This window comes from Eptatretus burgeri, chromosome 17 (genome assembly GCF_056783735.1).
Source record: "Eptatretus burgeri isolate ZD-2024b chromosome 17, Ebu_testis_v1, whole genome shotgun sequence".
NCBI classification, from domain to species: Eukaryota; Metazoa; Chordata; class Myxini; order Myxiniformes; family Myxinidae; genus Eptatretus; species Eptatretus burgeri.
In genome coordinates, this window is record NC_140977.1 from 10,620,774 (window position 1) to 10,648,592 (window position 27,819).

General features: G+C 42.3%; 1 protein-coding gene across 5 annotated transcripts; it reads right to left on the bottom strand.

Moving 5' to 3' along the window:
• Positions 1-142: 142 nt before the first annotated feature.
• Positions 143-22,179, bottom strand: LOC147009291 (uncharacterized). Of its 5 annotated transcripts, none has more exons than XM_085862038.1 (6): positions 21,460-22,172; positions 11,451-11,513; positions 9,773-9,835; positions 9,413-9,466; positions 8,294-8,437; positions 143-1,264 (listed from the first exon to the last, which is right to left on the bottom strand). In XM_085862038.1, the coding sequence occupies exons 1-6, from the start codon at positions 22,043-22,045 to the stop codon at positions 1,215-1,217; spliced, it is 960 nt and encodes a 319-aa protein (XP_085718164.1). In that variant the 5' UTR covers positions 22,046-22,172; the 3' UTR covers positions 143-1,214. The 5 variants fall into 5 exon arrangements, with proteins under 5 accessions (XP_085718164.1, XP_085718163.1, XP_085718161.1 ...); XM_085862035.1 differs by lacking the exon at positions 143-1,264 and adding an exon at positions 3,415-4,156 and having other exon boundaries at positions 21,460-22,171; XM_085862036.1 differs by lacking the exon at positions 143-1,264 and adding an exon at positions 4,169-6,940 and having other exon boundaries at positions 21,460-22,173.
• Positions 22,180-27,819: the final 5,640 nt, after the last annotated feature.

The window sequence follows — 27,819 nt, forward strand, 5'->3', positions numbered from 1 at the left end:
GGACAAACTGATTGGATTTTACTGAAGATCCGGATCCCGATACGAGAATTTTTTCAGTGATCCTTCACCATTGAGAGATTGGGCCAAAAACGATATACGAAGTCCGTTTAAAAAGTAACGGGACTGACTTCACAGAAATTTTATTACAAAAATATATATATGAAATCACAGCTTGTCCCCTTCAAAATAGTTTCCCTCCAGTCTCACACATTTGTCCATCCTCTTCTTCCGCGCTTCGATGCATCCCCGGATGGCTTATTCTGGAATCCTCCGGAGCTCCGTCAACACGGCCCTTTTGATGGCCTCCACATCAGGAAATCGGGTCCCCTTGATCACCCCCTTGGGCTTGAGGAATAGGGAAAAAAATCACAAGGGGCCAAGTCTGGTGAATACGGGGGTTGCTCCAGAGTTGGCACGTTCCTCTCCACCAGAAACTGTCGGATACTCAGGGCACTGTGAGCAAGGGCGTTGTCATGGTGGAGCACCCAGGGGTTGTTCTCTCACGGATCCCTCCTCTTGTCCCGGACTGATCTCATGAGGTGCCGGAGGATCTCCTTGTACACGTATTGATTCACTGTTTGACCGTGTGGTAGAAACTCAAAGCGGACGATGCCCTTGATGTCAAAAAACCGCGATGAGCATCATCTTGACCTTCGACTTCGACATCCTTGCTTTCTTTGGTCTTGGTGATGCCGGACTTTTCCACTGACGACTCTGCCGTTTGGTCTCGGGATCGTATTCGAATATCCATGATTCATCGCCAGTAATGACTCTCCCGAGCAGGTCTGGATCGTCCTCGAGGCGCTCGATAGTGTCTTGACAGACAGTGACTCTTTGCTGTTTCTGGTCCTCGGACAACAGCTTGGGGACCATCTTTGCGCACACTTTGCGCATTTGGAGATTTTCAGTGATGATGCTCCAGACGGTGTCCTTGTTGATGGAAAGTTCCTCAACAATCATCCGCACCATGAGTCGGCGATTTGTGCGCACGATCTGCTTCACACGCTCGATGTTGTCCGCCGTTCTGCTCGTTGAAGGTCTTCCAGACCGTGGATCGTCTTCAACCTCCTCCCGTCCCTCTTTGAACCTCTTGCGCCATTCAAATGCACGTGTACGTGACGTCGTTTCTTCCCCCGTAGACTTGCTGCAGCATTGCAAAGGATTCGGAAGGTGTTTTGCCAAGCTTGGCAAGAAACTTCAGATTGGCTCTCTGCTCACGACTCACAGCGCGATGACTCAGACTGGACAACATGGAAAGCACGACCTGTAAAAAAAAAAAATTAAAAAAAAAAATCACACAATGAGCAGTCAACCATCACAAATCATATATATTGCTGGAATGTTGCGACAGACTGTGACACAACCCGTTCATTCAAGTTGTGTAAGTGGAGCACACAGCAAGCTCAGTCCCGTTACTTTTTAGACGGACCTCGAATAGCACGATATCTCAAAAATGTATTGGGCCCGATATGTTCTCGTGGATCAGGCATTACGTGGCGGAGGTACGCGCTCCACCGAGTGCCCTTCTCGTTCCGTCGGTTGCAATACGAATCTTGACACAGTAGACAGCAATCTTGGCAGGAATTAAGGGAAATGGTGCTCGTTTGGTACAAAGTTTCTGTTTCAAATGGAATGGTACGATCATTTTCACATTTATGATCTCCGAAAATGTTCATCTCAACTTTTGAAATAACGTCATCGTGACCGTTCGAAGATACAGTATACCTATGTATACAGCGTATGTTAGTCATCTTGGCTGACTTCTTGGAAAATGGCTGCTTGGTGAAAAAAAATTGCAGACTATGTCTCTATATCTAGATTTATTTGAAATATGTTCCTGAACACGTGTGCCATATTTGGTGCTTGTACTCCACAAAGTGCACAATCGTCTCTATATCGGGTACTTAGCCACCTCACTACAAGACTATCTGGTGCTTGTGTCAGTAAGAGGAGTACGGAGCAATGATCATGCTCTCTCTCCACCGTTTTCGGTTTTGACGTGACTTATAAATGTTGGGTGCCAAAAATACTTCGGGGAGGGAAAAAGAAAAGAGAAAAATCTCAGACAATCTGGACTGGCAGAATTGCCTAGAGGTACACACCACACACACTCGCCTCCGAGACGTCGAGCCTGGGTTTGGATCCCGACCCAGCTATGAACCGTCAAGCTGGTGTCTCGCAGGCAAGACGATTCATCAGTGTGTGCCATCCCTCGGATGGACGTTAAACTGGTGTCCCATACACCGACATCAGTTGGTGGACGTTAAAGATCCCACGGTGTCGGCACCCAAAACAAATTACAAATTTATGCTCTCACTACTATAGGGGGGCACTGCATCAGCAGTACAGTTGCGCCCTCAGCCATTGATGCTATTCACAGCCATGTGCTCCACACGAAAGAAGAACAAGAATCAGACAATGAGATTCATACCGACAAAAAGATTGTTCACCAGTTTACTTACTATTGGTTCTCTTATTGAAAATAATATTGTGTGACTTCATAGATGTATTCGTGATATTTATATACAGATGTGTATACAGCGATTTATTTGATCATCCGAGCAATTTGACAACACTCAATGAATAATGTACACAAACATCAAATATTTGTACAAGTCTTGATATGTTCAGCAAGTTCACATAACCTGCATTGAGCTCAATGACGAGCTATAACGAAAAGCGTTCACATGATGTGAACCATTTTATCCTTCAACCATCATGAACACCGGTTCAAACACGGTGGTTAGTATTTAACCACCAGTCCACCACTTTAGCAAGCAAGTCTGAAATTGCATTGCAGATGTTGATGATGTTGAAGCATACCTCTCGGACATCCTGCCAGCCCACCATAAATCAATAACACCATCTCGAAGAGAGTCCCAACATCATAACGAAACAAACAAGCTGGACACATTTGATCAATTGCAAAGCAACGAGACAAGTCACAAGTAACTATATTGCACATTCATCATTTCCCTAATTAAAAAAGGAGAGAGAGAGACAGAGACAGAGACAGAGACAGAGACAGAGAGACAGACAGAGACACAGAGACAGACACAGACAGAGACAGACACAGACAGACACAGAGACAGACAGAGACAGAGACAGAGACAGAGACAGAGACAGAGACAGAGACAGACAGAGACAGAGACAGAGACAGAGACAGAGACAGAGAGAGACAGAGAGAGACAGAGACAGACAGAGACAGAGAGACAGAGACATAGAGAGACAGAGAGAGACAGAGACAGACAGAGAGAGACAGAGACCCAGAGACAGGGACCCAGAGACAGAGACACAGAGTGACAGAGACACAGAGTGACAGAGAGTGACAGAGAGTGGCAGAGAGAGAGAGAGAGAGAGAGAGAGAGACAGAGACCCAGAGACAGACAGACAGATAGAGACCCAGAGACAGAGAGAGAGAGAGAGAGAGAGAGAGAGAGAGAGAGAGAGAGAGAGAGAGAGAGAGAGAGAGAGAGAGAGAGAGAGAGAGAGAGAGACACACACAGACTTTTGGATCTCGAGGACGACAGAAGTATGGCTTCATGGCCTTGGGGATACATCCCTCAGCATACAGATTAGCTGCCCGACTATCTCCGCGGAAACTGCACCGGATAAGCGATCTACAAGTAAGTATGCCAATAACAAGTCAGCCCAACAACCATTAAAGGGCCTCTGTCACAAGGCTGTCACAGCACGACGATTGAAAATCTCCGCAGTCGACCGTCGCCGGTACCCTTTGGATCGGAGATGACTTCCTTCTTCAGCTCAACTGCATCCAATAAGTGTGTGCAGTGCTTCACAAAAGCCTTCTCTTCTCTTTAAATGTTCAGTCTCTTCTGTGAGAAATCCTGGGCGATGATCTCTGCCCGGACACAGTGCGCAAATCGTAACTGTGAGGGTCGTCCAGTTGTCGCTCGGTTTCTTTTGGTTTTCCTTTCAAGTACGCTTGCAGATGCAAAGTAATTATGATCGCTACGGAGTATCTTCGAAGGTCGAGGGCGAGAAACATAATCAGCTGATGGAGTCGTTTGCTTCGGTGGTTTTCTCTTTCGAGTGACTTTGTGGTTATGGGCAGGATGAGCCAGGAAGATGGCAGGTACTGCATACTCGAGAAGCTCGTACTTGATCCTGTCACGGTCATCCCGAGGATGGATGCCTGCAAAATTTATTTTAAAAACATGATAAAAATCAGTGGTAAGAACATGCAAGGTAGACCTGGTACCCGCACTTCGGGTCACTGAGGTCAACGTCATTCGATAGATGTACAGCAAAGGATGACAAATTAGGTAAAAAGTCTATTTTATGCTTCATGATGGATATATTAACTGGAAGCAGACTGAAACTCGCATGGCACCGGGTAAAGTGCATACCTCGGGCAAGCTGAACAGTTTACGTGTTATCGGATCTGAATCCGGACCCGAAGCAAAATTTAATGAGCTTGTTCTCATCTCCTAACCAACTCATCCACCAAGTTTCGCCCGAATCCGTCCACAACTGTTTGAGATGTCTTGTTCACAGACAGACAGACGGAGGAGGTGAAAACAACTTCTGACCACCTTCGGTGGTGGAGGTAACTATGGTATACTTATTCAAGATTTTGTATTTTATACGGTAAAAAAAAAGTTATTCCATTCAGTAAAGTTTAATTCGTGAACTACAAATAGGTCTTGAAGACCCAGACGTGTTCCTCCATAGGTTTGAGTCATGCCAAAACCCAGGATTCCTCGGTACCGTCCGTCGTGGACAAAGATCAATGCGAGGATGTACAATACCGTCATGGAACAGACAGCTTATTCCTGTGACTTGAATCACTTGCTCGACTGTGCAATTGATAAAATATATAAATAAGTCACCTCCTACTGCAAATCAATTTATATAATTAATAGCCGGCATCTAATGCAGTATTCCTTGACAAAGTGCTCACTGCAAACCACATGGATTGGTGTTGCTGACGTTTTGTTGTTTTTTTTCCAGGGTTGCTAAAACTTTGTTCTCCAGTTTCGTCGGCTCAGCCACGCTCCCGCATTCTGATACGTCTGTAGGAACCCGTTGGTAAATTTATCATACGAGGACAGTGCCATGAAATGTGTTGCATCTATCAGCTGTGCCAACATTGGCATCTATATTATCAGCTGAACACTTCATTTGAAAGTTCAATAGTCCTGGAGGGCACATGTATACCATTGAAAGTTTGAAATTCAAGATGGCCACCACAGGGGTTATCATTAAAAAAAAAAATGAAACTAACACTATTTCGGCTATTTAAATTATAATGATGTCATAAAACACATTGGTTCCAAGAATGTAGAAAACAATTCCACAACATCAACCAGAGAGTTGGTGTCAAAGCCACCCAATGCTCGCCTGTTTATACATTTATCGTTTTTAAAAGATTAGTCTAATAATATTTTTTATAAAGCATTGCAGTGAAGTCTGATCCAAATAATTTTAAAGCAATATATTTATTTGTATATTGTAATCAGTAAAACAGTGTGGTGGATAAAAACATTAGAAAGAAAAAAACTTCAACGTTGATGTGCTACAAAAAAGTTAAGTTCAAAACAGGTCAAAAATTAAAATAAAAACCAACGTCACCCGCAGGGTGACCCGTATCTTGCCAAAAGGTGACCACATGTGACTTCTTTAAGGTCACACTGAGGTGAACAGAGCTGCTATCCACCAGGAGCGACTCCTTGAGGAATATCTGCCTCCGAGAGATTCCGATGAGAATCGTTCTACAGAGTAACCATGAAAAATATGCTTTTGCCTCATAACGTCACCAAATGACGTCATAATGTCTCAAGCTTGACATATCTAGAAAGCACTCATCGAGGTGTTCAATTTGAGGTACTACACGATATGGTTCCTAAAACTTGAAAATTTGACCTTGGGGTCAAATATGTTTGACCTTAGGCGCTAACCATGAAGGTCAAGGCCAATCGCCAGCAAAAATTAATCAGCTGAGCACCAGACCATGAACTATATTCCCATGAAGTTTGAAGGCGATCCAATCAAAATTACTCAAAAAATAAGGGTTTCGTCGACTCCCCTGATTTGCGACAAAGTGACTTGACCTTTGACCTTGACCTTGACCTTCAAAATTTTGTGCGATGAAAGGGACCTCTATAGGCCTCTGATATGCGAAGTTACAAAAATTTCCAATGATAACTGTGCTCTGCAGAATTATTTATACGTGATTACAGACAAACAAAAAAACAAAAAAAAAGAAAACATACAAGCTGACTAACATATCTTGCAAAAACTTCGTTTTGGCAAGATAATAATTTGAAATTATTTTTTAATTTCAACTTCACTACATCAATAATATACCCCAAAGGAACCTCCATGCCAAATATTAAGTGAACGGCAAGCTTCTAAATAGCTTGCACCAAAAACTTTAACGTTGATGTGCTACAAAAAAGTTAAGTTCAAAACAGGTCAAAAATTTGAAATTATTTTTTAATTTCAACTTCACTACATCAATAATTAATATACCCCAAAGGAACCTCCATGCCAAATATCAGCATCCTAGTACACATATTAAGTGAATGGCAAGCTTCTAAATAACTTTCACCAAAAACTTTAACGTTGATGTGCTATAAAAAAGTTAAGTTCAAATTTTTTTTTAATTTGAAGTTTTTTAAATTTCAACTTCACGACATCAATAATATACCCAAAAGGAACCTCCATGCCAAATATCAGCATCCTAGTACACATATTAAATGAATGGCAAGCTTCTAAATAACTTGCACCAAAAACTTTAACGTTTTCACGCTGAAGCTGACGCTGACGCCGGGGGTATCGCTATAGCTCTCTGTTCTTCGAACAGGCGAGCTAAAAATGGTTCCATTACACCCAGCGGTAGAAGGTTTAACCCAAACTGAACCGGGTGATGTTGAGCTTTCCCTGACTGGGTCCAGCTGTCGATGGTCCGATGAACCTGAAAATTTGCACTCGCATGATGACATCAGGTAACGAACACAATGGTAAAATATTTTTTTCATCACATGTTAATTATATATTTTTATGCATGTAATTGTTTTTCTATAAATATTCAGTACGTCTCAGACAACATGCTAAAACGCGAAGAATAAATTACAGGCCAATTAATTGACACCGTCAGTGTCCTCATGCATGTGAAACTTTTTTTTCACACGAGTTTGTTGGATATAAACATGACATGTCCTAAAGAACTGCAATTTTTGCACAATTGTACCAATAGTCATGTGACACCTGGACGGGAAGTCCAATTTGGACGTATGTGGTATCAAAACGTGCGCAAGACCCGACAGAAAAAAAAGTCATGAGAGGAGAATTCAAAATCCCCAGTGGTTGCAGAAAAGAAAAAGAAGTGAAAAATGTCGAGGGGGGGGGGCGTCCCAGCTCCCCCCAGTGCAGTTAGGGTTAAATTGGAATTATTTACATTTAACATGTACAGTACGCAGAAGCATTCAGGGTCGTGGGGTACATGGACATTGGTAGGACCGGGAGGTCATTTTGATATGGATGGGTGATTAGATACCTGTGTAGTGATTGTAACGCCTTTGAGAGGAATTCCTTAAACGGTGAACATGGAATATGTGTTTGTTCATTCCTCACCTTATAACCCCGTTCACCTCTGTAAATAAATTAGTTACTGAAGTGTCGTCATGCACTTTTACTTTTCAGTGACTGTGGACGTCAAAGATCCCACGGTATCTTTCACAAAGAGCAGGCGAGTTTTCACTGGCACCAACAACAAATTCTTGCCACCCTTAGTCGAATGTCAGACCTGGCCACGGGTACTTTAAATCAGTGGTCCCCAACCTTTTGATCCCACGGGCCACATTCACTACTCCAAAGGATGTTGGGAGCCAGAAAAAAATTTATTCATTTTATCGAGTTTTATTGATGCATTTTATTGATGCAAATCGATTTGATTCCTCCCGGCGGTAAGCGGCAGTGGCCGGCAGCGGCATTGTGTAAGGCTTTTCAGGTCACGGCGCCGGCCGGCAGTGTCCGGCAGTGGCATTGTGTAAACCCCTTTAAAATTGCTACATGGAAATGTGTTTTGATTGGAAAGTCCTCGCGGGCCGCAGTATAGGGCTCTGCGGGCCGCATGCGGCCCTCGGGCCGCAGGTTGGGGACCAATGCTTTAAATGCAATCAATGCATCCCAATCTCTCTTACAAATACGAGCCGACGTGAGTGCACACTTGAAATAGATCTATCATTCTGCAGACAATCGTACCGAAGCATTTCATCGGATGCAGAACAAATGAAACTACTGCAATGCTATGCGTCACTCGGCTTACCTTCGAGCAGCCGGGAATCTTTGCTCGGCTCCACAGGAGGAGAATCACACGGTTCCTGCTTCACACGATAGTGGCTCAGAGCATCCTGGGAAGCTCGAAGAAAATTGTTTTGGAAAGTTTTTGACTTCACTGGATGAACTTCACCTGCAAAATAGTACTGTCAGACCCTGCTATCCGCGGGGCATTTGTTGATCAGGAGTGGGACATGAACTCTCCACCCCCCACCCCCTCGACAAAATAATATTTTTATATATATATTTATATATGTACACACACACTCACGTATCGATGTACAGGTTATTGGGTAGCCACCTGAAAGTGAAGGAATGTTTTCTGGTATTCTTCCAACAATAGAAAAGCTAATCAAATTTATGACTGGAGGGATAGATGTTGACATACGGTTGAAAGACTGGTGTAGGCAACAAAGTTTTGTGTTCAGGAAGTAATTGGAATCATTCCAGGAGCAAAGGGAGAGTTTCCAGAATCAGAATGATAGTTGAAGGGGAAACAAATGTTTTGGAGGGAGGGGGGGGTGAGGGGAATTGGTGTCTTTTCAGACCAGGAAAGGGTAGAGAGAAGAGAAAATGAAGAACTGAAACTGGGAACATGATTGGTAAGGGTATGCAGGACAAAAAAAAAAAAAAAAAAAAAACATTACAGGAAGGGAAAAGTGACGAATATTCCACATAATTGCCAGGAGTTAATAATAAGATGGGTGAGGTCGAATGAAATGAGCGTGGATAGCGAAGAGTACGATGGAGTTGCAGTAAGTGAGACTTAGTTTTATGAAGAGAGAAGTTGGAGGATAGGATGAGAAAGGCTACAAGATGTTGAGGTGTGATCAGAAAGAGAAAACAGGAGAAGGTGTAACAATCTGGGTGAAAGAGTATTACATGGAGAGAAAGGAGTGACAAGGTAGGAATTAATGTGGAGGATTCTGTGTGGATGGAGATCGTAAAACTCGTGAAGAACTCGGGAGGGCACTCCGAGGACTCCTGGTGCAAAGTGAAGCATGGTCCTGGTAATTCACCGACATAACCGATCATGTTCAAAACTTCAAGGTGAGCCACAGAAAAAAAAAAAAAAAAAAAAAAAAACTTGTGAAATAACAACACTTACCATTCCTTGGACAATCAGCAAGGTCAGGATCAACCTTCAACTTCAAATCAAAATCTGCAACAAAACAGTCATCACATCATGTTTTATAGCTCGACCGCGATCGAACCATGGTGAGTGTGCCGACCTCTTGGCCATCACGACCTCTTGGCCATCACGACCTCTTGGCCATCACGTCAGCCCAACAAACACTGCGGTGATGTTCAAAAGGTGTAAACCAAAACAAGTTTATAAACCAGATGCGTATACGACTCGTTGCACGGCCTAAAGACGAGTCTAACAGCATATCTCTAGAGAACAACGTCATGTACAACATACATTCATCATCATATAGAACAAGGACAAAGGTGCTGTGGTTCAGACCTTTGGCTTGATACGTCGAATCATCCTCAAACTCAGGTTCCACCTTCACTTTCACAATAAAATCTGAAAAATAAAAACATCATTATATTTAAACGTTTCTGATCCAAAGACATTTCCAAGAGTTATCTCACTTGAGATGCGTTAAAACTGATGATTATTGTATCATTAGAAAATGTACCGAAATGCAGTTTGTGTATGTGTGATAATAGTAGGCCTGACGTGACAGCTCAGACGGAGCGAACTCCATTTTGAATCGTGTCATCTGGAATTGAATTGCCAACCCAACTACCAAGTGTAGTCCTGTTAGTTCACCGGCAGGGCATCACATTTATGATTACGTCATTAAGCAGGTCACGTCATCTGATAAAATGAGCTTGCAGATGCTTGACGGAAAAGAATAGGCTATTGTGCACTTCAAATTATTTATTACCACCACTACCACCGAAGGTGAAGGAGGTTATGTTTTTATCCCTGTTTGTCTGTCTGTTTGTGTGCGGGATATCTCAAAGTTGTGGATGGATCCGGATGAAATTATGTGGACACGTTGGGTGTGAGAGAAGGACGAACCGATTAGATTTTGATGAAAATCCAGATCAGGATCAGACTGCTAGAATTTTTTATGCGATTCCTCACCGTTGAGAGGGAGGGCTTAAAACGATATGCAGCAAGATATCTCAAAAAATGTTTTGGGCCCGATATGTTCTTTCCAGTAATGCATCCCATGCATGCCTGGTGTTGGCTTCATGGTTAGGGTGGCGGGCATTGGATCCGAGGGTCCCGAGTTCAAATCCCGCTCAGCTGTTGAATTAATACCAGGTGGGGTTAACTCGGACTGTCATCCTTCCGAGGTCGGAAAAATGCATGCCAGGATGCTGGTGTACTGTGTCGGAGTGGCGACCCGTCCAGGATTGTGTCCAATAGCCAAGGAGACTGCTTAAGCAGCACCAACGCTCTGCACAGAGTATGGTCCCAAGTTCCTCTCCTCATCCCATGCGAATAGCGGCCTCCGACAGTACTGTACAATAGACTGTGGAATCTGCATGAATTCCTTTATTTCTGGTTGTTATTGCCGTTTGTGATGTCTTGCCATGGCTCCCAAGACAACCGTTGATAGTTGTGAACTAAGTGCAGAAAAGTTGAGGAAAGTGATGTCTTTGTCACAGAAAGTGGAGGTTTTGGATAAGCTTGGTTGAGGCGAGAGTGCTGCCTCATTGGGCAGACATTACAGCGTTAACGAGTCCATTATCCACCAAATTAAGAAATGTGCAGAAAACGTAAGGGGGAAGAGAGTACTCTGGTTTTAGGGCGCGTGCGAGGGTGACTCCGGTAAGCCGCTGCAGTGCACGACTCATGAGTTATCGGCACGAAGACCGAGCTCCGAACCTAACTCCCTTTTTCACATCGGCCCCTGGTCTTACTTTTACGTGGGCGTTTCCAAGAACATAAGCCACGAGCGTAAAACAAGGGTTCACTGCACAGTGTCAACACTACCTCCTTTGATTTCGAATTGATCCCCCGAGTACAAATACAACATTAAACCCCCCCATTTGTTTTCCCTATAGCAACCTGTCATCGCCCTATCTGAGTAGTACCCCCATCCCGTGGTCTATTACCACCCCCAGATACTTCTCCTATGTGACACGTTCCAAGACTGCCCCTCGTATATTGTTGTTGAAACCTTTGGCCAGCAAGGAGCGATCTTCCACCAACTCAGATTCCACCTTCACTTCCACAATAAAATCTGCAAAACAAAATAAAAACATCCCGAACAAACTCAACCTCAATAGTAAATGTTATTAGATATACGACAAGGAACAACTTCAATAAATCTCATAAACAGGTTTTATACATTAGAAAAGCAAAGCCAATCATGATCCGACTCTTTCGTCAATATTTGATTTGATCAACCTGGGGCCGCAGTTAATACCTGCATTGTGTACATCTACAAATACGTCCTGGAAACTCGGAATGCAAGGTGTTGGAAATGTGTGGAATATTCTACATCAGTTGTAGTAGACTTTATCCTTTAAATATGTCCGCAGCCATATCTCCGATATGTATTGACTGATTTTCTTCATACATGGCACAAAGACAATACATGATTGTGTACGTGATACGTATGTATATCATTACCCTTGCCAAAGGAGAGGGGATTGCATTTGGGTCCGTTTGTTCGCACAAAACTTTCACGTTTTTCCTGCTACTGCTCGTCGGATTTAGACGAAATTTTCACAATTGGTGCGACTACTCATGTGGAATGTTATAATGATAATTATGACGTCATGGGTCACGTGGCGTGGCAGCCATATTGGAAAAATGGAAAAACTTTGGACCTCTATCTCTGACACGGCAACAAGGAAATAAACCAATGTCACCCACAGAGTGACCCGTATCTTGCCAAAAGGTGACCACGTGTGACATCTTTAAGGTCACACTGAGGTGAACAGAGCTGCTATCCACCAGGAGCGACTCCTTGAGGAATATCTGCCTACGAGAGATTCCAATGAGAATCGTTCTACAGAGTAACCATGAAAAATATGCTTTTTCCTCATAACGTCACCAAATGACGTCATAATGTCTCAAGCTTGATATATCTAGAAAGCACTCATCGAGGTGTTCAATTTGAGGTACTACACGATATGGTTCCTAAAACTTGAAAATTTGACCTTGGGGTCAAATATGTTTGACCTGAGGCACTAACCATGAAGGTCAAGGCCAATCGCCACCAAAAATTAATCAGCTGAGCGCCAGACCATGAACTATACTCCCATGAAGTTTGAAGACGATCCGATCAAAATTACTCAAAAAATAAGGGTTTCGCCGACTCCCCTGATTTGCGACAAAGTGACCTTGACCTTTGACCTTGACCTTCAAAATTTTATGCGCTGAAAGGGACCTCCTATAGGCCTCTGATATGCGAAGTTACAAAAATTTCCAATGATAACTGTGCTCTGCAGAGTGATTTATACATGATTACAGACCAAAAAAAAACAAAAAACATATGAAGGTCAAGGCCAATCGCCACCATAAATTAATCAGCTGAGCGCCAGACCATGAACTATATTCCCATGAAGTTTAAAGACGATCCAATCAAAATTACTCAAAAAATAAGGGTTTCGTCGACTCCCCTGATTTGCGCCAAAGTGACCTTGACCTTTGACCTTGACCTTCAAAATTTTGTGCACTGAAAGGGACCTCTATAGGCCTCTGATATGCGAAGTTACAAAAATTTCCGATGATAACTGTGCTCTGCAGAATTTTTTATACGTGATTACAAAAAAAAAAATAATAAAAAAAAAACATACAAGCTGACTAACATATCTTGCAAAACTTCGTTTTGGCAAGATAAAAAATTGAAACTTGGCACACGGCAAGTACTCATGGGGAATAAGTGATTTTTTTATGACGTCATAATTGCATATGTAGAACGCCACATCCGACCAGTATGAAAGTTTTTGAGGGTCATCTCAAGATAAAATGGTCCACAGAAACAAAAAAAAATTCATGACGTCATCCGGCAGCCATGTTGTTTTAAAAAGAATAAGAAGAAAAAAAAAATCTTCAAAAATCTCCTTCTCTGAAGTGGCTGAACAGATCGATGCGAAACTTTACACATATGACCGCCCGTCCATGAGGAACAAAAGGTTCACACACATATCATAAGTTAAATGGTTTGGCAGCCATATTGGATTTACCCTCAAACCTACGAAAAATACACCACTCAAAAGAAGCCCTGGCGAGGGTCTGCAATCTCTGATTTCTCTTTTTCTTGTTTTGTTTTGTGATTTGATCAAATATGGCCAATTGGTAGACTGGCGGCCATTTTAGTTGTAAAAAAAACCCCCGACTTTGAACACGTCCTCAACCATTTCTCAGACATGCATTTACTGATGTTGTTCAAACTTGGCTCACGGATAACGAACGAAGGCTAACGTAAACACCTCATTCTTTTTCGAGATAATGTCCAAGATGACCAACTGCTGGCCATTTTGTTACTAAAACGTGTCCCCAACCATTTCTTGAGCATGCATGGTCCAATTTTGTTCAAACATGGCAAATGTCATGTCACAAATGCTCTTCCGTGTCACATGACCACTCAAATCAGTTGCACACACACATAATTATTGTAATCTACATCATTATTGTAAATGTGGGCTCGTCCTTCAACTCCGGACAGCAAAATTACTAAAACTGTGGGAGCTATGACATGTTGTGTCTTTTTCTTCTTGTTATTCATAATTTACATCAACGATTGGATAGTGTGGTGAGGAGTAGGCTTTCCTAATTTGCAGATGACACAAAGCAGCCATATTGTGTGCAACAGGTTGTCGCCGACAACCCGACCATGAAACAGGTTAATACAGGTTTACATGGTACATGCAGCAAGTCAGATCCAATCTGGCCTGACGATAAGACATCTAACAGCAACATCTAACCATAATTACCACAAGTTTCCACATAAAATGATGTAATTACCACAAGTAACCACATAAAATGATGTAATTACCACAAGTTACCACATAAAATGATGTAATTACCACAAGTTTCAACATAAAATGATGTAATTACGACAAGTTACCACATAAAATGATGTAATTACCACAAGTTTCCACATAAAATGATGTAATTACCACAAGTAACCACATAAAATGATGTAATTACCACAAGTAACCACATAAAATGATGTAATTACCACAAGTTACCACATAAAATGATGTAATTACCACAAGTAACCACATAAAATGATGTAATTACCACAAGTTACCACATAAAATGATGTAATTACCACAAGTTTCAACATAAAATGATGTAATTATGACAAGTTACCACATAAAATGATGTAATTACCACAAGTTTCCACATAAAATGATGTAATTACCACAAGTTTCCACATAAAATGTTGTAATTACCACAAGTTTCAACATAAAATGATGTAATTACGACAAGTTACCACATAAAATGATGTAATTACCACAAGTTTCCACATAAAATGATGTAATTACCACAAGTTACCACATAAAATGATGTAATTACCACAAGTTTCAACATAAAATGATGTAATTACCACAAGTTTCAACATAAAATGATGTAATTACCACAAGTTACCACATAAAATGATGTAATTACCACAAGTTTCCACATAAAATGATGTAATTACCACAAGTTACCACATAAAATGATGTAATTACCACAAGTTTCCACATAAAATGATGTTATTACCACAAGTTTCCACATAAAATGATGTAATTACCACAAGTTTCCACATAAAATGATGTAATTACCACAAGTTTCCACATAAAATGATGTAATTACCACAAGTTACCACATAAAATGATGTAATTACCACAAGTTACCACATAAAATGATGTAATTACCACAAGTTTCCACATAAAATGATGTAATGACCACAAGTTTCCACATAAAATGATGTAATTACCACAAGTTACCACATAAAATGATGTAATTACCACAAGTTTCCACATAAAATGATGTAATTACCACAAGTTACCACATAAAATGATGTAATTACCACAAGTTTCCACATAAAATGATGTAATTACCACAAGTTACCACATAAAATGATGTAATTACCACAAGTTTCCACATAAAATGATGTAATTACCACAAGTTTCCACATAAAATGATGTAATTACCACAAGTTTCCACATAAAATGATGTAATTACCACAAGTTTCCACATAAAATGATGTAATTACCACAAGTTTCCACATAAAATGATGTAATTACCACAAGTTTCCACATAAAATGATGTAATTACCACAAGTTACCACATAAAATGATGTAATTACCACAAGTTACCACATAAAATGATGTAATTACCACAAGTTTCCACATAAAATGATGTAATTACCACAAGTTTCCACATAAAATGATGTAATTACCACAAGTTTCCACATAAAATGATGTAATTACCACAAGTTTCCACATAAAATGATGTAATTACCACAAGTTTCCACATAAAATGATGTAATTACCACAAGTTACCACATAAAATGATGTAATTACCACAAGTTACCACATAAAATGATGTAATTACCACAAGTTACCACATAAAATGATGTAATTACCACAAGTTTCCACATAAAATGATGTAATTACCACAAGTTTCCACATAAAATGATGTAATTACCACAAGTTTCCACATAAAATGATGTAATTACCACAAGTTACCACATAAAATGATGTAATTACCACAAGTTACCACATAAAATGATGTAATTACCACAAGTTTCCACATAAAATGATGTAATTACCACAAGTAACCACATAAAATGATGTAATTACCACAAGTAACCACATAAAATGATGTAATTACCACAAGTTACCACATAAAATGATGTAATTACCACAAGTTTCAACATAAAATGATGTAATTACGACAAGTTACCACATAAAATGATGTAATTACGACAAGTTTCCACATAAAATGATGTAATTACCACAAGTTTCCACATAAAATGATGTAATTACCACAAGCAACCACATAAAATGATGTAATTACCACAAGTTTCCACATAAAATGATGTAATTACCACAAGTTTCCACATAAAATGATGTAATTACCACAAGTTTCCACATAAAATGATGTAATTACCACAAGTTACCACATAAAATGATGTAATTACCACAAGTTACCACATAAAATGATGTAATTACCACAAGTTTCCACATAAAATGATGCAATTACCACAAGTTACCACATAAAATGATGTAATTACCACAAGTTACCACATAAAATGATGTAATTACCACAAGTTTCCACATAAAATGATGTAATTACCACAAGTTACCACATAAAATGATGTAATTACCACAAGTAATCACATAAAATGATGTAATTACCACAAGTTACCACATAAAATGATGTAATTACCACAAGTAATCACATAAAATGATGTAATTACCACAAGTTACCACATAAAATGATGTAATTACCACAAGTTTCAACATAAAATGATGTAATTACGACAAGTTACCACATAAAATGATGTAATTACCACAAGTTTCCACATAAAATGATGTAATTACCACAAGTTACCACATAAAATGATGTAATTACCACAAGTTACCACATAAAATGATGTAATTACCACAAGTTTCCACATAAAATGATGTAATTACCACAAGTTACCACATAAAATGATGTAATTACCACAAGTTTCCACATAAAATGATGTAATTACCACAAGTTTCCACATAAAATGATGTAATTACCACAAGTTTCCACATAAAATGATGTAATTACCACAAGTTTCCACATAAAATGATGTAATTACCACAAGTTACCACATAAAATGATGTAATTACCACAAGTTACCACATAAAATGATGTAATTACCACAAGTTACCACATAAAATGATGTAATTACCACAAGTTTCCACATAAAATGATGTAATTACCACAAGTTACCACATAAAATGATGTAATTACCACAAGTTTCAACATAAAATGATGTAATTACCACAAGTTTCCACATAAAATGATGTAATTACCACAAGTTACCACATAAAATGATGTAATTACAAGTTACCACATAAAATGATGTAATTACCACAAGTTAGCGCATAAAATGATATAATTACCACAAGTTACCGCATAAAATTATATCATTACCACAAGTTACCACATAAAATGATATCATTACCACAAGTTACCACATAAAATGATATCATTACCACAAGTTACCACATAAAATGATATCATTACCACAAGTTACCACATAAAATTATATCATTACCACAAGTTACCATATAGGTCAGGTCAGGTTCGATCTGTGACCTGCTACAGGTACCATGTAAACCTGTACTAACCTGTTCCATGGTCGGGTTGTCGGCGACTAAACCGTCTCCCCCACCAGGTTTTCTGGTGAGGAGGGTGTTTGGATATGGACACCCAGCAGGATTAAAAACAAAACCTGTCAAAGGGCGGAGGAGCTCCTTGTGAGCCAACGGCCATCCATATCTAGTGCCCAACTGTGTCTGCGGACGTCCTCCTGCAGTTGGGTTACTTCTTATTAGGAGGTTGGTGGCAGGATTTGCACTCCAGCCACCGTAAAACGCTTCATTCCGCAAAACGCAAAAACGCAAAAAAATCTGAAAACCCACTCCGTGGGAGTACCTCCTGTGCAGCTTCCCTTCGCAGGGCAGCTCACCGGATGATGGGATTGGGGCAAAGCCTTCGGGACCCCCAATCTTTGATAGGAGGGAAACCACGGGGTAACATCCCTGGGTCAGATTGCGGGAGAGTGTGTCGGAGTGGTGCTGAGGTGTCGTCCACCAGACGGCGGTCTCCTTGGGTTAACCTGAGGCGTACCCTTCGGGTGGGTGCCTGGAATGTCCTATCCCTAAGAGAGGATGATCACCTGTCTCTGTTATCATCTGAGCTCAAGCGTTTGGACATCGGGATTGCAGCTCTCTCTGAGGTTCGGAGACCGGATTGCGGCGAGATAATGGTGGGTGGTTACACCTACTATTGGTCTGGTCGCTCTGATGGTTACCATACCCAAGGAGTTGCTGTAGCTGTGTCCAATAAGCTGACCCCAATGATAATTGAGGTAACACCGGTCAACGAGCGTATTATGAGATTAAGGATTCGTCACTCCTTAGGTGTCATTTCCCTGGTCTCTATTTATGCTCCGACTGAGGCGAGTGATCTTACCGTGAAGGACACATTCTACGCCACACTCGAGTCTGAGGTTGATCAGTGCCCCAGACGAGATACACTTCTAGTCTTGGGGGATTTCAATGCATCGACTGGAACTGATAGGGACGGTTATGAGGTGTGTGTTGGTCCCCATGGGTCAGGAACTATGAACCAGAATAGCACTAAGTTCCTTGACTTTGCAAGAAGTCATGGACTTAGGGTGGCTGGTTCATGGTTTCAGCGCCCACAAGCTCATCGCTGGACTTGGTATTCCAACGCTGGCGGTGTGGCAAAGGAGATTGACCATGTCCTCATTGACGGTCGTTGGAGGATGATCCAGAACTGCAGGGTCTACCGGAGTGCTCAGTTCCTCAATACTGACCACAGGCTTGTTGTAGCAACTCTAAAGCTGCACCTTAAATCCTGGAGAATGGTACCATCCCAGCCTAGGCTGGATGTTGCCAAGCTCAGGGATGAGAGAGTAGCTGAGGAGTTTGCGAACAGGCTGAGTGGACACTTGGGGGGTCTGGGTGCTTTGGGGGTCCTGAAGAGTTGTGGAGCACCTTCAAGACCACCGTCCTTGATGTTGCCGGTGGATGCCTTGGAGTTCACCGCAGGGCAAAGAAGAATTTTGTCTCTCAAGGGACACTGGATACCATTGACCAGAGTCGCAGGGCCAGGCTGAATGGCAGAGCTGAGCTGTTCAGGGAGCTGAGGCGTAAAACTGTACGTGCACTGAGGGTGGACAAGGAGGCCTATGTGCGAGGAATCTGTGAGGGGGTAGAGCATCACCTGTGGACAGGTGATTCTCGTCCCGCTTACAGGGGAATTCGCGCATTACGTTCATCCAAGCCCATCCCTCGGAGCACTGCAGTTCGAGCAGAGAGTGGTAGGCTCTTGACAGAGGAGTCTGAAGTGAAGGCCCGCTGGGCCGGTTACTTTGAGCGGTTGTACCAGGCTGATCCCCCAGCTGTCGAGTTGGACGTCAAGGGTGTTACAATCCCTGTTGCTGACCCACGAATCAACTGTGGTCCACCATCGCTTGTGGAAACACGGGCTGTGGTGAACCAGTTGAAACGGGGCAAATCTCCAGGGATCTGTGGCATCCATGCCGAACTTCTCAAGGCTGGTGGAAATGCTGCACTCGCGTCGTTGCATGCAGTTTTGTGCTCTGCCTGGAACACAGGCATCATCCCAACTGACTGGAAGAGGGGCCTTGTTGTCCCTCTCTGGAAAGGGAAGGGTGATCGCCAAGACTGCAACAACTACCGAGGGGTGACGCTGCTCTCAGTGCCGGGCAAGGTCTTTGCTCGGATAATTCTTGATAGGGTTCGCCACCATCTGCTTGAGCACCAGCGTCCAGAGCAGTCAGGCTTTACACCAAAGAGATCAACGATTGACCGTATCCTTGCACTTCGTGTCCTCACCGAACGCAGACGAGAGTTTCGGCAGGGGCTGCTTGCAGCCTATGTTGATCTCTGTAAAGCGTTCGATTCAGTGAATCGGGATGTCCTCTGGAGGATTCTTGGTCTTCGTGGGGTGCCACCAAAACTGATCGATCTGATGTCTGAACTCTACTCTGGTACTGAGAGTGCTGTGAAGTGTGGTGGTACCATCTCTGACTTATTTCCAGTTGTTACTGGAGTTCGTCAGGGGTGTGTACTTGCCCCCACACTTTTCAGCACTTGTATGGACTGGATTTTAGGGAGGATGTCGGAGAGATCAAGTTGCGGTGCATCGTTTGGCAATGTCAAGATCTCGGACCTTGATTTTGCAGATGATGCAGTCATCTTTGCGGAGACTTTAGACATCCTCTTGGGGGCCCTCGAGGTGCTGAATGAGGAGTCGGAGCCGTTGGGATTACGGATTTCTTGGGTCAAAACAAAGATCCAGGCTTTCGGTGACATCTTGGATGCTGCTGTCCTGTCTGTGTCTGTTTGTGGTGAGGATGTTGAGGTCGTGGATAGATTCACTTACCTTGGCAGTGATATTCATGTCTCCGCAGGTTGTGAGCCGGAGGTCAATAGACGTCTGGGTCGGGCCTGGGGAGTCATGGATTCACTGGATCATGGGGTGTGGCGCTGCCGGTACCTGTGCGAGAGGACGAAAGTCCGAGTCTTCAGGTCCTTGGTACTTCCAGTCTTGCTCTATGGGTGCGAGACTTGGACTTTGACCAAGGATCTGAGACGGAGACTTAATTCCTTTGGTACCAGGTCTCTTCGGAGAATCCTTGGCTATCGCTGGTCGGATTTTGTGTCCAACGAGCGGTTGCTGAGAGAGACTCGGATGAGATTTGTTACCTGCATAGTCCGTGAGCGTCAGCTGCGGCTGTATGGACATGTGGCTCGTTTTCCTGACGCTGATCCTGCTCACCAGATTCTCTCAGCGAGGGAGTCTCATGAGTGGAGGAGGCCAGTGGGCCGACCACGTGCCTCATGGTTGCAGCAGGTTGACCATCATCTCAAGGAGATGGGGATGGGCCTGGCATCTGCCTGGGGGATGGCCAGACGGAGGCCCCTGGAGTACCGGCGGAAAGTGGACGCAGCGACGCGCTGTTCTGGCACATGCTCCCATACCTGACCTGACCTGACCTGAATTACCACAAGTTTCAACATAAAATGATGTAATTACCACAAGTTTCCACATAAAATGATGTAATTACCACAAGTTACCACATAAAATGATGTAATTACCACAAGTTACCGCATAAAATGATATAATTACCACAAGTTACCGCATAAAATTATATCATTACCACAAGTTACCACATAAAATGATATCATTACCACAAGTTACCACATAAAATGATATCATTACCACAAGTTACCACATAAAATGATATCATTACCACAAGTTACCACATAAAATTATATCATTACCACAAGTTACCATATAAAATGATATCATTACCACAAGTTACCACATAAAATGATGTATTTACCACAAGTTACCACATAAAATGATCTCATTACCACAAGTTACCACATAAAATGATAATCAGAATTTTGGAAGAATTTTCTGACCTCTGACCCTCTGAGTGATTATGGGCTCCTCAAAATAAACTTCCTCTTCAGCCCCTGGAATATCATGGAAATAAAAGAACGACCCCTCCCCTTCAGTGGCAGTGTCGCACGACAATGACCCGCCATTGGCGTTGATTGAACCAGGCGGCAGCGAAGCGTTGATTGAATTTGGCGGGAGCGAAGCGTTGTGAAAGTTCACAAGTTCTTCAGCAAGTTGACCAGATATTCGTGCTATATCTTTGCTGGCTTGAAGTTTATTCGGAGCACGGTTAACTTGCAGCAGTTCGTCTTCGACGCTCCAATCATTCCATGGGAATAGTTCGGGATTTCGGTGATTCCAAGATGGGATTTTCTTCCCACGTACATCCGTGTCGGGCTGAACGAAGTGAAGGGTGCACACCCTCGAGTTGTGGGTGGGCCGCCAGTCATCGGGCCGTCGCACACTCCTTATCCATAGTCGCCGTTCGCCGGCATTAACAGGAAACGGTAGGAACCCGACGCCTCTCATCCACGGATACTTCTCATATCTCCTACTTTTTCGTGAGTCTGATTTGCATCCAGGAACGCAACAATTGTGGTTAACCATTTTAAAATTGTCCTCGGTTTGAATCTTTCGTTGGAACGCCGAAAATTGTTTGAGAAGACTATTAATTACGAATTTCGTCCGATCGACGACAGCCGAGAACTGCCCTGATTGCCGGAAGTGAGGCACTGAAAACACACAGCGCATGAGCAGAAGGCACGGCGGACACTTCCAGGATTTTTTCTTCGGACAATTGCGATCCTGGAGGTCTCTGGTTCGAATCCAGTGCCGAAAACACTTTTTTTTTTTAATGGTACATGATGCTTCCTTGCAAGATGCTCATTAATTAAAAAAAAAAGAGGCAAGAACACTGACAACCACTTTAATTCCATGTAAGGAAACGCTTATTATTAGTAGTAGATGCTTCCAGGTACATCAAGCAAGAACTTCAACTGGACGGTGAAGGAATGGCTGCTTTCACAAGCGACACCAAGCTGATTGGTAATACATACACAAACAAGCCAGATGCAGGAGAAGGCCATTCGGCCCATCATGCCTGCGCCATATCAAAACGAAACCAATTATGTCCGTTATGACGACACAATCTCATGGGGGGAGGGGGGATGGGACAATGTGGCATGCCAGTGATATCCCAAGATGGCAAAACAAAAATGGGGAAATACATTCATTTTAATTATATATATTTAAAAAACAAAAATGGGGGAAAAAGATATATATTTTGTATGCATTGTCGAGGCTCGTGTAAGAGAGAACACGCACAAACACACAAGGGGAGCAGGACACAAAAGGGGCGTGGGAAGGACAAAGCAGTGGGGAACGTGGGGAATACAAGATGGACATTACAGGGACTTTCAGGAAGGAAAGCAGGGAATTTTAAGGAGGTGGGTTTGGGGTGGATTAACGGGGGTAGAAAAGATCATGGTTTTGGATGGGGGATGACAAGAGGTGGTGGTGAACAGCTGTTTTGAAGACCTGGAGGGAAGAGTGGGATTGAAGAGTGTATGGGAGTTTGTTCCAAAGGTGGCAAAAACAGGAGAATGAAAGTGAAGGTGAGCAGCGATTCGTGATTTTGATAGTTTTACCAGGAGATTGTTGGCAGACCTTGAACGCCCTGCGGAAATATGGGGTGGGACATATCTCAGACAGAGCCGGGGGGGGGGGGGTGGGCGGAGAGAAGACGGTAGAAGACAGAAAGACCACCGGACCTGCCTGTGGTGAGAGAGAGAGTGAGAGACCCAAAGACTCAGCCTCATCGTGGGAGATATCAATGATCCAAAATGCCTTGGCTTCCACAGCGTGAGGCCAAGCAAAGTGAGAGGCAGGAACACCAGCCCAGAGGGAAGAGCAGTACTCCATCAAGCTGCATATGAAAGCTTTGTATGGGGTCAGGAGCTCAGGTGGGCCAAGGAAGGACTTTGCACAACAGAGGATTCTACTTTCATTGTTCTTTCCCATCCCCAACACCTTACACTTGCTCAGGTTAAATTCCGTCTGCCAATCTTTTGCCCACTCTATACAAGTATCAATACTTTCCTGTATCTGATCACCACCCCCTCTACTATCCACCTCACCTCCAAGCTTTGTGTCATCCACAAATTTGGAAAGCTTATTCTTTACCCCACTATTCAAATCGTTGATGTAATTAATAAATAGTAATGGTCAGAGTACTGATCCCTAAGGTACCTCAATACTTACATCTTCTCAGCAAGACTTCCTCCCACTCACAGCCACTCTTTGCTTCCTATCACTAAGCCCGTTTGCAATCCAATAAGCTACCTGACCAGCCACTCCACAAGCCCTCACTTTGGCGAACAACCTCCGATGTGGTACCTTATCAAATGCCTTCTTAAAGTCCAGATATACTTTGTCCAATGCCTTTCCATCATCCACCCAATCAGACACTGCTTCAGAGAACTCTAAAATATTTGTTAAACAGGAAATACCTTTGGTAAACCCATACTGACTACCTTTAATTAGTTTGTATTTATTTAAATGGTTCCTCATCCGGTCCCTAATTAATGTCTCCAACACCTTCCGCACAACTGAAGTCAAACTAACAGGTCTATAGTTTCCCAATTCTTCTCTGGATCCTTTCTTAAATAGTGTTTTGCTACTCTCCAATCCTCTGATACCTTTCCTAACTCCAGGGAACTATTGAAAATATCCGTTAACATCTCGCTTACCTGCTCAGCCACCTCCATCAATACTCTCAGTTGCATATTATCTGTTCCTGGAGCCTCATCTACTCTTCGATTACCTTGCTGTTCCACTACTTCCTCCACTCCAACCTGGATATTCTGTAAAAGTCCTTCCTCACCTCCTCTAGATACTCTCAGCTATTCGCAATTTTCCTGACTGTTCTTGTGTAAAAGTTGAAGTAAAATACCTGTTTATTAAGCCTGCTATCGCATTTCATCACTGACCACTCTCCCGCTTCTATTCCTCAATGGGCCCACACTGGTCCTAACCTGTTCTTTTCCCCTGATATAATTAAAGAAAGCCTTGCTATTATGTTTAATATTCTTAGCCATGTCCTTCTCAAACTCTCTTTTGGCTTGCCGAGTTATTTTCTTAACTTGCCTCTGTTTACTCTGATAGTGATATAAATCCTACTCCAGTCGTTATTTTAAACCTAATAAATGCCTTTTGCTTCTCCTTAATAGCATTCCTTATCTCACTGCTCAACCACCGTCTGGCAGCATCACCGGCCCCAACTCACCTTGCACACCTCAAGCGTTTTCCCACCAAAAATCCTGCATCAAGTTTGCACATAGGAGGGTTCATTGCTGGGTGCACAGAGAAGCACAGCACCTTGACGGTATGGAGGCAGGACCGAGAGCAGAGCGCGAGGGGGTCCGGGTTGTCAGACCATCTGCCAGAGCCATTGGGGGCGTTAGCTTAACGGTGCTTGTGCAAGGTGTGGAGGGGCTAGACACATGCCCCCATCTTCTTTCTTATCTCATGTTGCTCCTCCCCAATCTCTCTGTTCCCACTGGATGCATGTTGGTGCCAATATTAAAGAGCAGGTTGCGGGTCGCCAAACATGTTCTGAAAATTTATCAATATGATTATATGTGCATTAAATAGTTCGATGCAAACTATTGTGGTTGCCTAACTATTGGGAAAAATAATGAAATTTAACTCCAAAGTTGTTATTTCTCGAGGCTGTTGAAAAAAACAGCCGCGTGCCATATATGGATGGTGACGTCACGTTCTCCAAAAGAAAGCGGACGCTCACTCGCTCATTGAAGAAGTGTCCAGTTCAGCGGGCCGTTCTTTCGCTTTTTTTGAGCTTGCAACTGTCTCTATCATCCTTTTTTATTTTGAATTATTGTAGAACAAAGTTATTTGGATATTTGTGCATCATGCCTAGTACGTGTGTTGTCATGTTTTGTGAAAATGGCTGGAAAATGGGTAATCGCTCCTACCGATTCCGGAAGGAATCAAACATTCTCCGGCAGTGGATAAGATTTGTACAAACAAAACGGGCGAAAGAGGACCCTTTGGAGAGACTTGTCATTTGTGGTGACCATTTCACAGCCGTGGATTACGAAGGCATAAACACATCACATCACCACGCTGTGAATATGAGTTGTTGGTTGACAAGTTCTCCAGATACTGCTCTGTCACAGAATCAATTGTTGAGTTTAAGTGAGAAAACCTTGAAATGTATTCTTAAAGAGTACATGGAAAAACATATAAATAAACTTTCTGAAAAACACAAGCATGAAAAAATTTCTCAACAAATGAACTTATTGTTGATTAAATTACTTCTTTAACAGCATCAGCAAATTGGGCTATTTCATTTCAATTGTAAAAAATTGATCAATTTTACACTTTTTTTTCGAAATTTGGAAGAATATTTCCCAATGAGGCAAAACACGTTTTGGTATTTCTATGCCACAACAGTCTCTTGAACGTTGGGGTTTGTTCTAACTGTTCACTTTTGCTGGGGTCAAGCTCAGCTGTCAGAAAGACTTCAACGCCAAGGCTACGGTGTATAATATATTTGGGTCCATTATTGATTCATTCTATTTCTGACTCTTGAGTGACTCGAGGGTTAAAATTATTATATCAAGTCACAGACGAATCAAACTTTATATTATTTTATGCATCGAACAAGAAAATTAAAATCTACAAACCAATCTGTCTGGTGGAGTCTTGTCAGTGTGAACTGCCGGGCAGTCAGTCCTGCAACTTGTACATGAAATAGGCCGTTTTCTGGCACTTGCAAGTGGCTCAAATTTATATGGCTCAGGGTCAGAAACTCCATAGTATAAATTCCCATCATCCTCCGACTCGTCCTCGGCAATATCGGAATGAAAACACTCAATTTCATCGCCGCTGAAATCACTCTCCGATTCGCATCTCGCCATTGTTCACATGTTGTTTCCGAATGTTCACGAAGTTTTCGGAGAACGTGACGTCATAGCATCTTCGGTAAATTCCGATCTGTTTTTCTATCACTGACAAAAGTTTTGACTTAAAAGTTAATTTTAGCATATTTTGAGTTTCAAATGCAAGAAAATAATTGCCCAACGATTATTAATGTGATTACAACCTTCGAATCACGCGAAGTCATCAGCGACCTAAAACCTGCTCTTTAACGTAAAGTTACTGAGTGACTGAATAATGATCTGAGGGTACAGGTGTTGATTAGGGGATAAGGGGAATGTATACTTAGCTGTAAATATTTCTTTGTAAATCTCCCTGCATATATATATATATATATATATATATATATATATATATATATATATATATATATATATATATATATATATATATATATATATATATATATATATATATATATATATATCTGTGAATTTGCTCCATTTGTGTCAGTCGACTCCTTGTTCAGAAAGAGATTGTGTTTTGATGTATTCTGTCAATTTTGATGGTGATGTAAGGCAGCTGTCGGTGTTTGGCCAAATTTAATTGGGCTTGCAGATAGCTCGAAGCAGTTGCACAACAATAGGTTACGCTCAGCCAACTAATTAAGATCTGTTGTGTGACTGCCGGCACGACACTCACTTGTGCTCGAGCTTCATCGTATGGCAACACGACTGGGCGTGGGATCCTGCTGGAAGTTCTGGAGGCGACTGGCTCTCGAGGTCTTTTAAGATGCACCGTCCTCTCGGAGTTATCCGGAGATGACGTTCGTCACAATATCTTCATGCAAGCCAAACAATCTGGGTGAGAAAACACTTTCTTTCCGACTCCTCTTCGAATTACCATCCAATCACTTCATTGATCTTCTCTCCTCACTACTGCCTTTTGGTAAAAGTATAGTTACAACATCCTTTGGTTTTAACCATCACAAATTTTTATTAGCTCCTCGTGTTTCATTCTGTCACATACTTGGTGAGTTGTAGACAGAGCGTTAAGTCAATGAGTGTATGGTCAAGCAAGTGGGTCATTAAGCTGGATTTCAGTCGACTAGCATTGATTGTTGGGGACGTTAAAGATCCTGCGTCGTCTTGGAAGAACGGGCAATTTCCAGCAGCACCTCGAACGAATTGCTAATCCGTGCCCGAAGTTACACAAGAGGAATAGTTGAACCACACTCAAGTGCTTCGGCTCCATGCACTTTGTAGTAATTTATTTTGATCCTTTTTCCTCCTCCCACAAAAACGCTTCTACATTTCCAAAGCAACCACTCATCCTTTTTTGTTCTGACGAAGGGTTAACGCTTGAAACATCAGCGTCTCCCTGCTTTCTACGGCAGTCAGCACACCTCAATGAACGTCCCGTTGATTCCACACATTGCGTACGTAATAAGTAGATTTCTTTGCAATGACAGGAGGCGTGCA

Bases quoted from the DNA above. Each gene is read 5' to 3' on its own strand.
- LOC147009291 (XM_085862034.1), bottom strand. From the start codon at position 22,045: ATGGTTAACCACAATTGTTGCGTTCCTGGATGCAAATCAGACTCACGA. The intron at 11,514-21,459 runs GTCAGAAAATTC...TTTGTTTTGCAG, and splicing joins AATCACTCAGAGGGTCAGAG to ATTTTATTGTGGAAGTGAAG. The intron at 9,467-9,772 runs GTCTGAACCACA...GTTTTGTTGCAG, and splicing joins TTCGACGTATCAAGCCAAAG to ATTTTGATTTGAAGTTGAAG.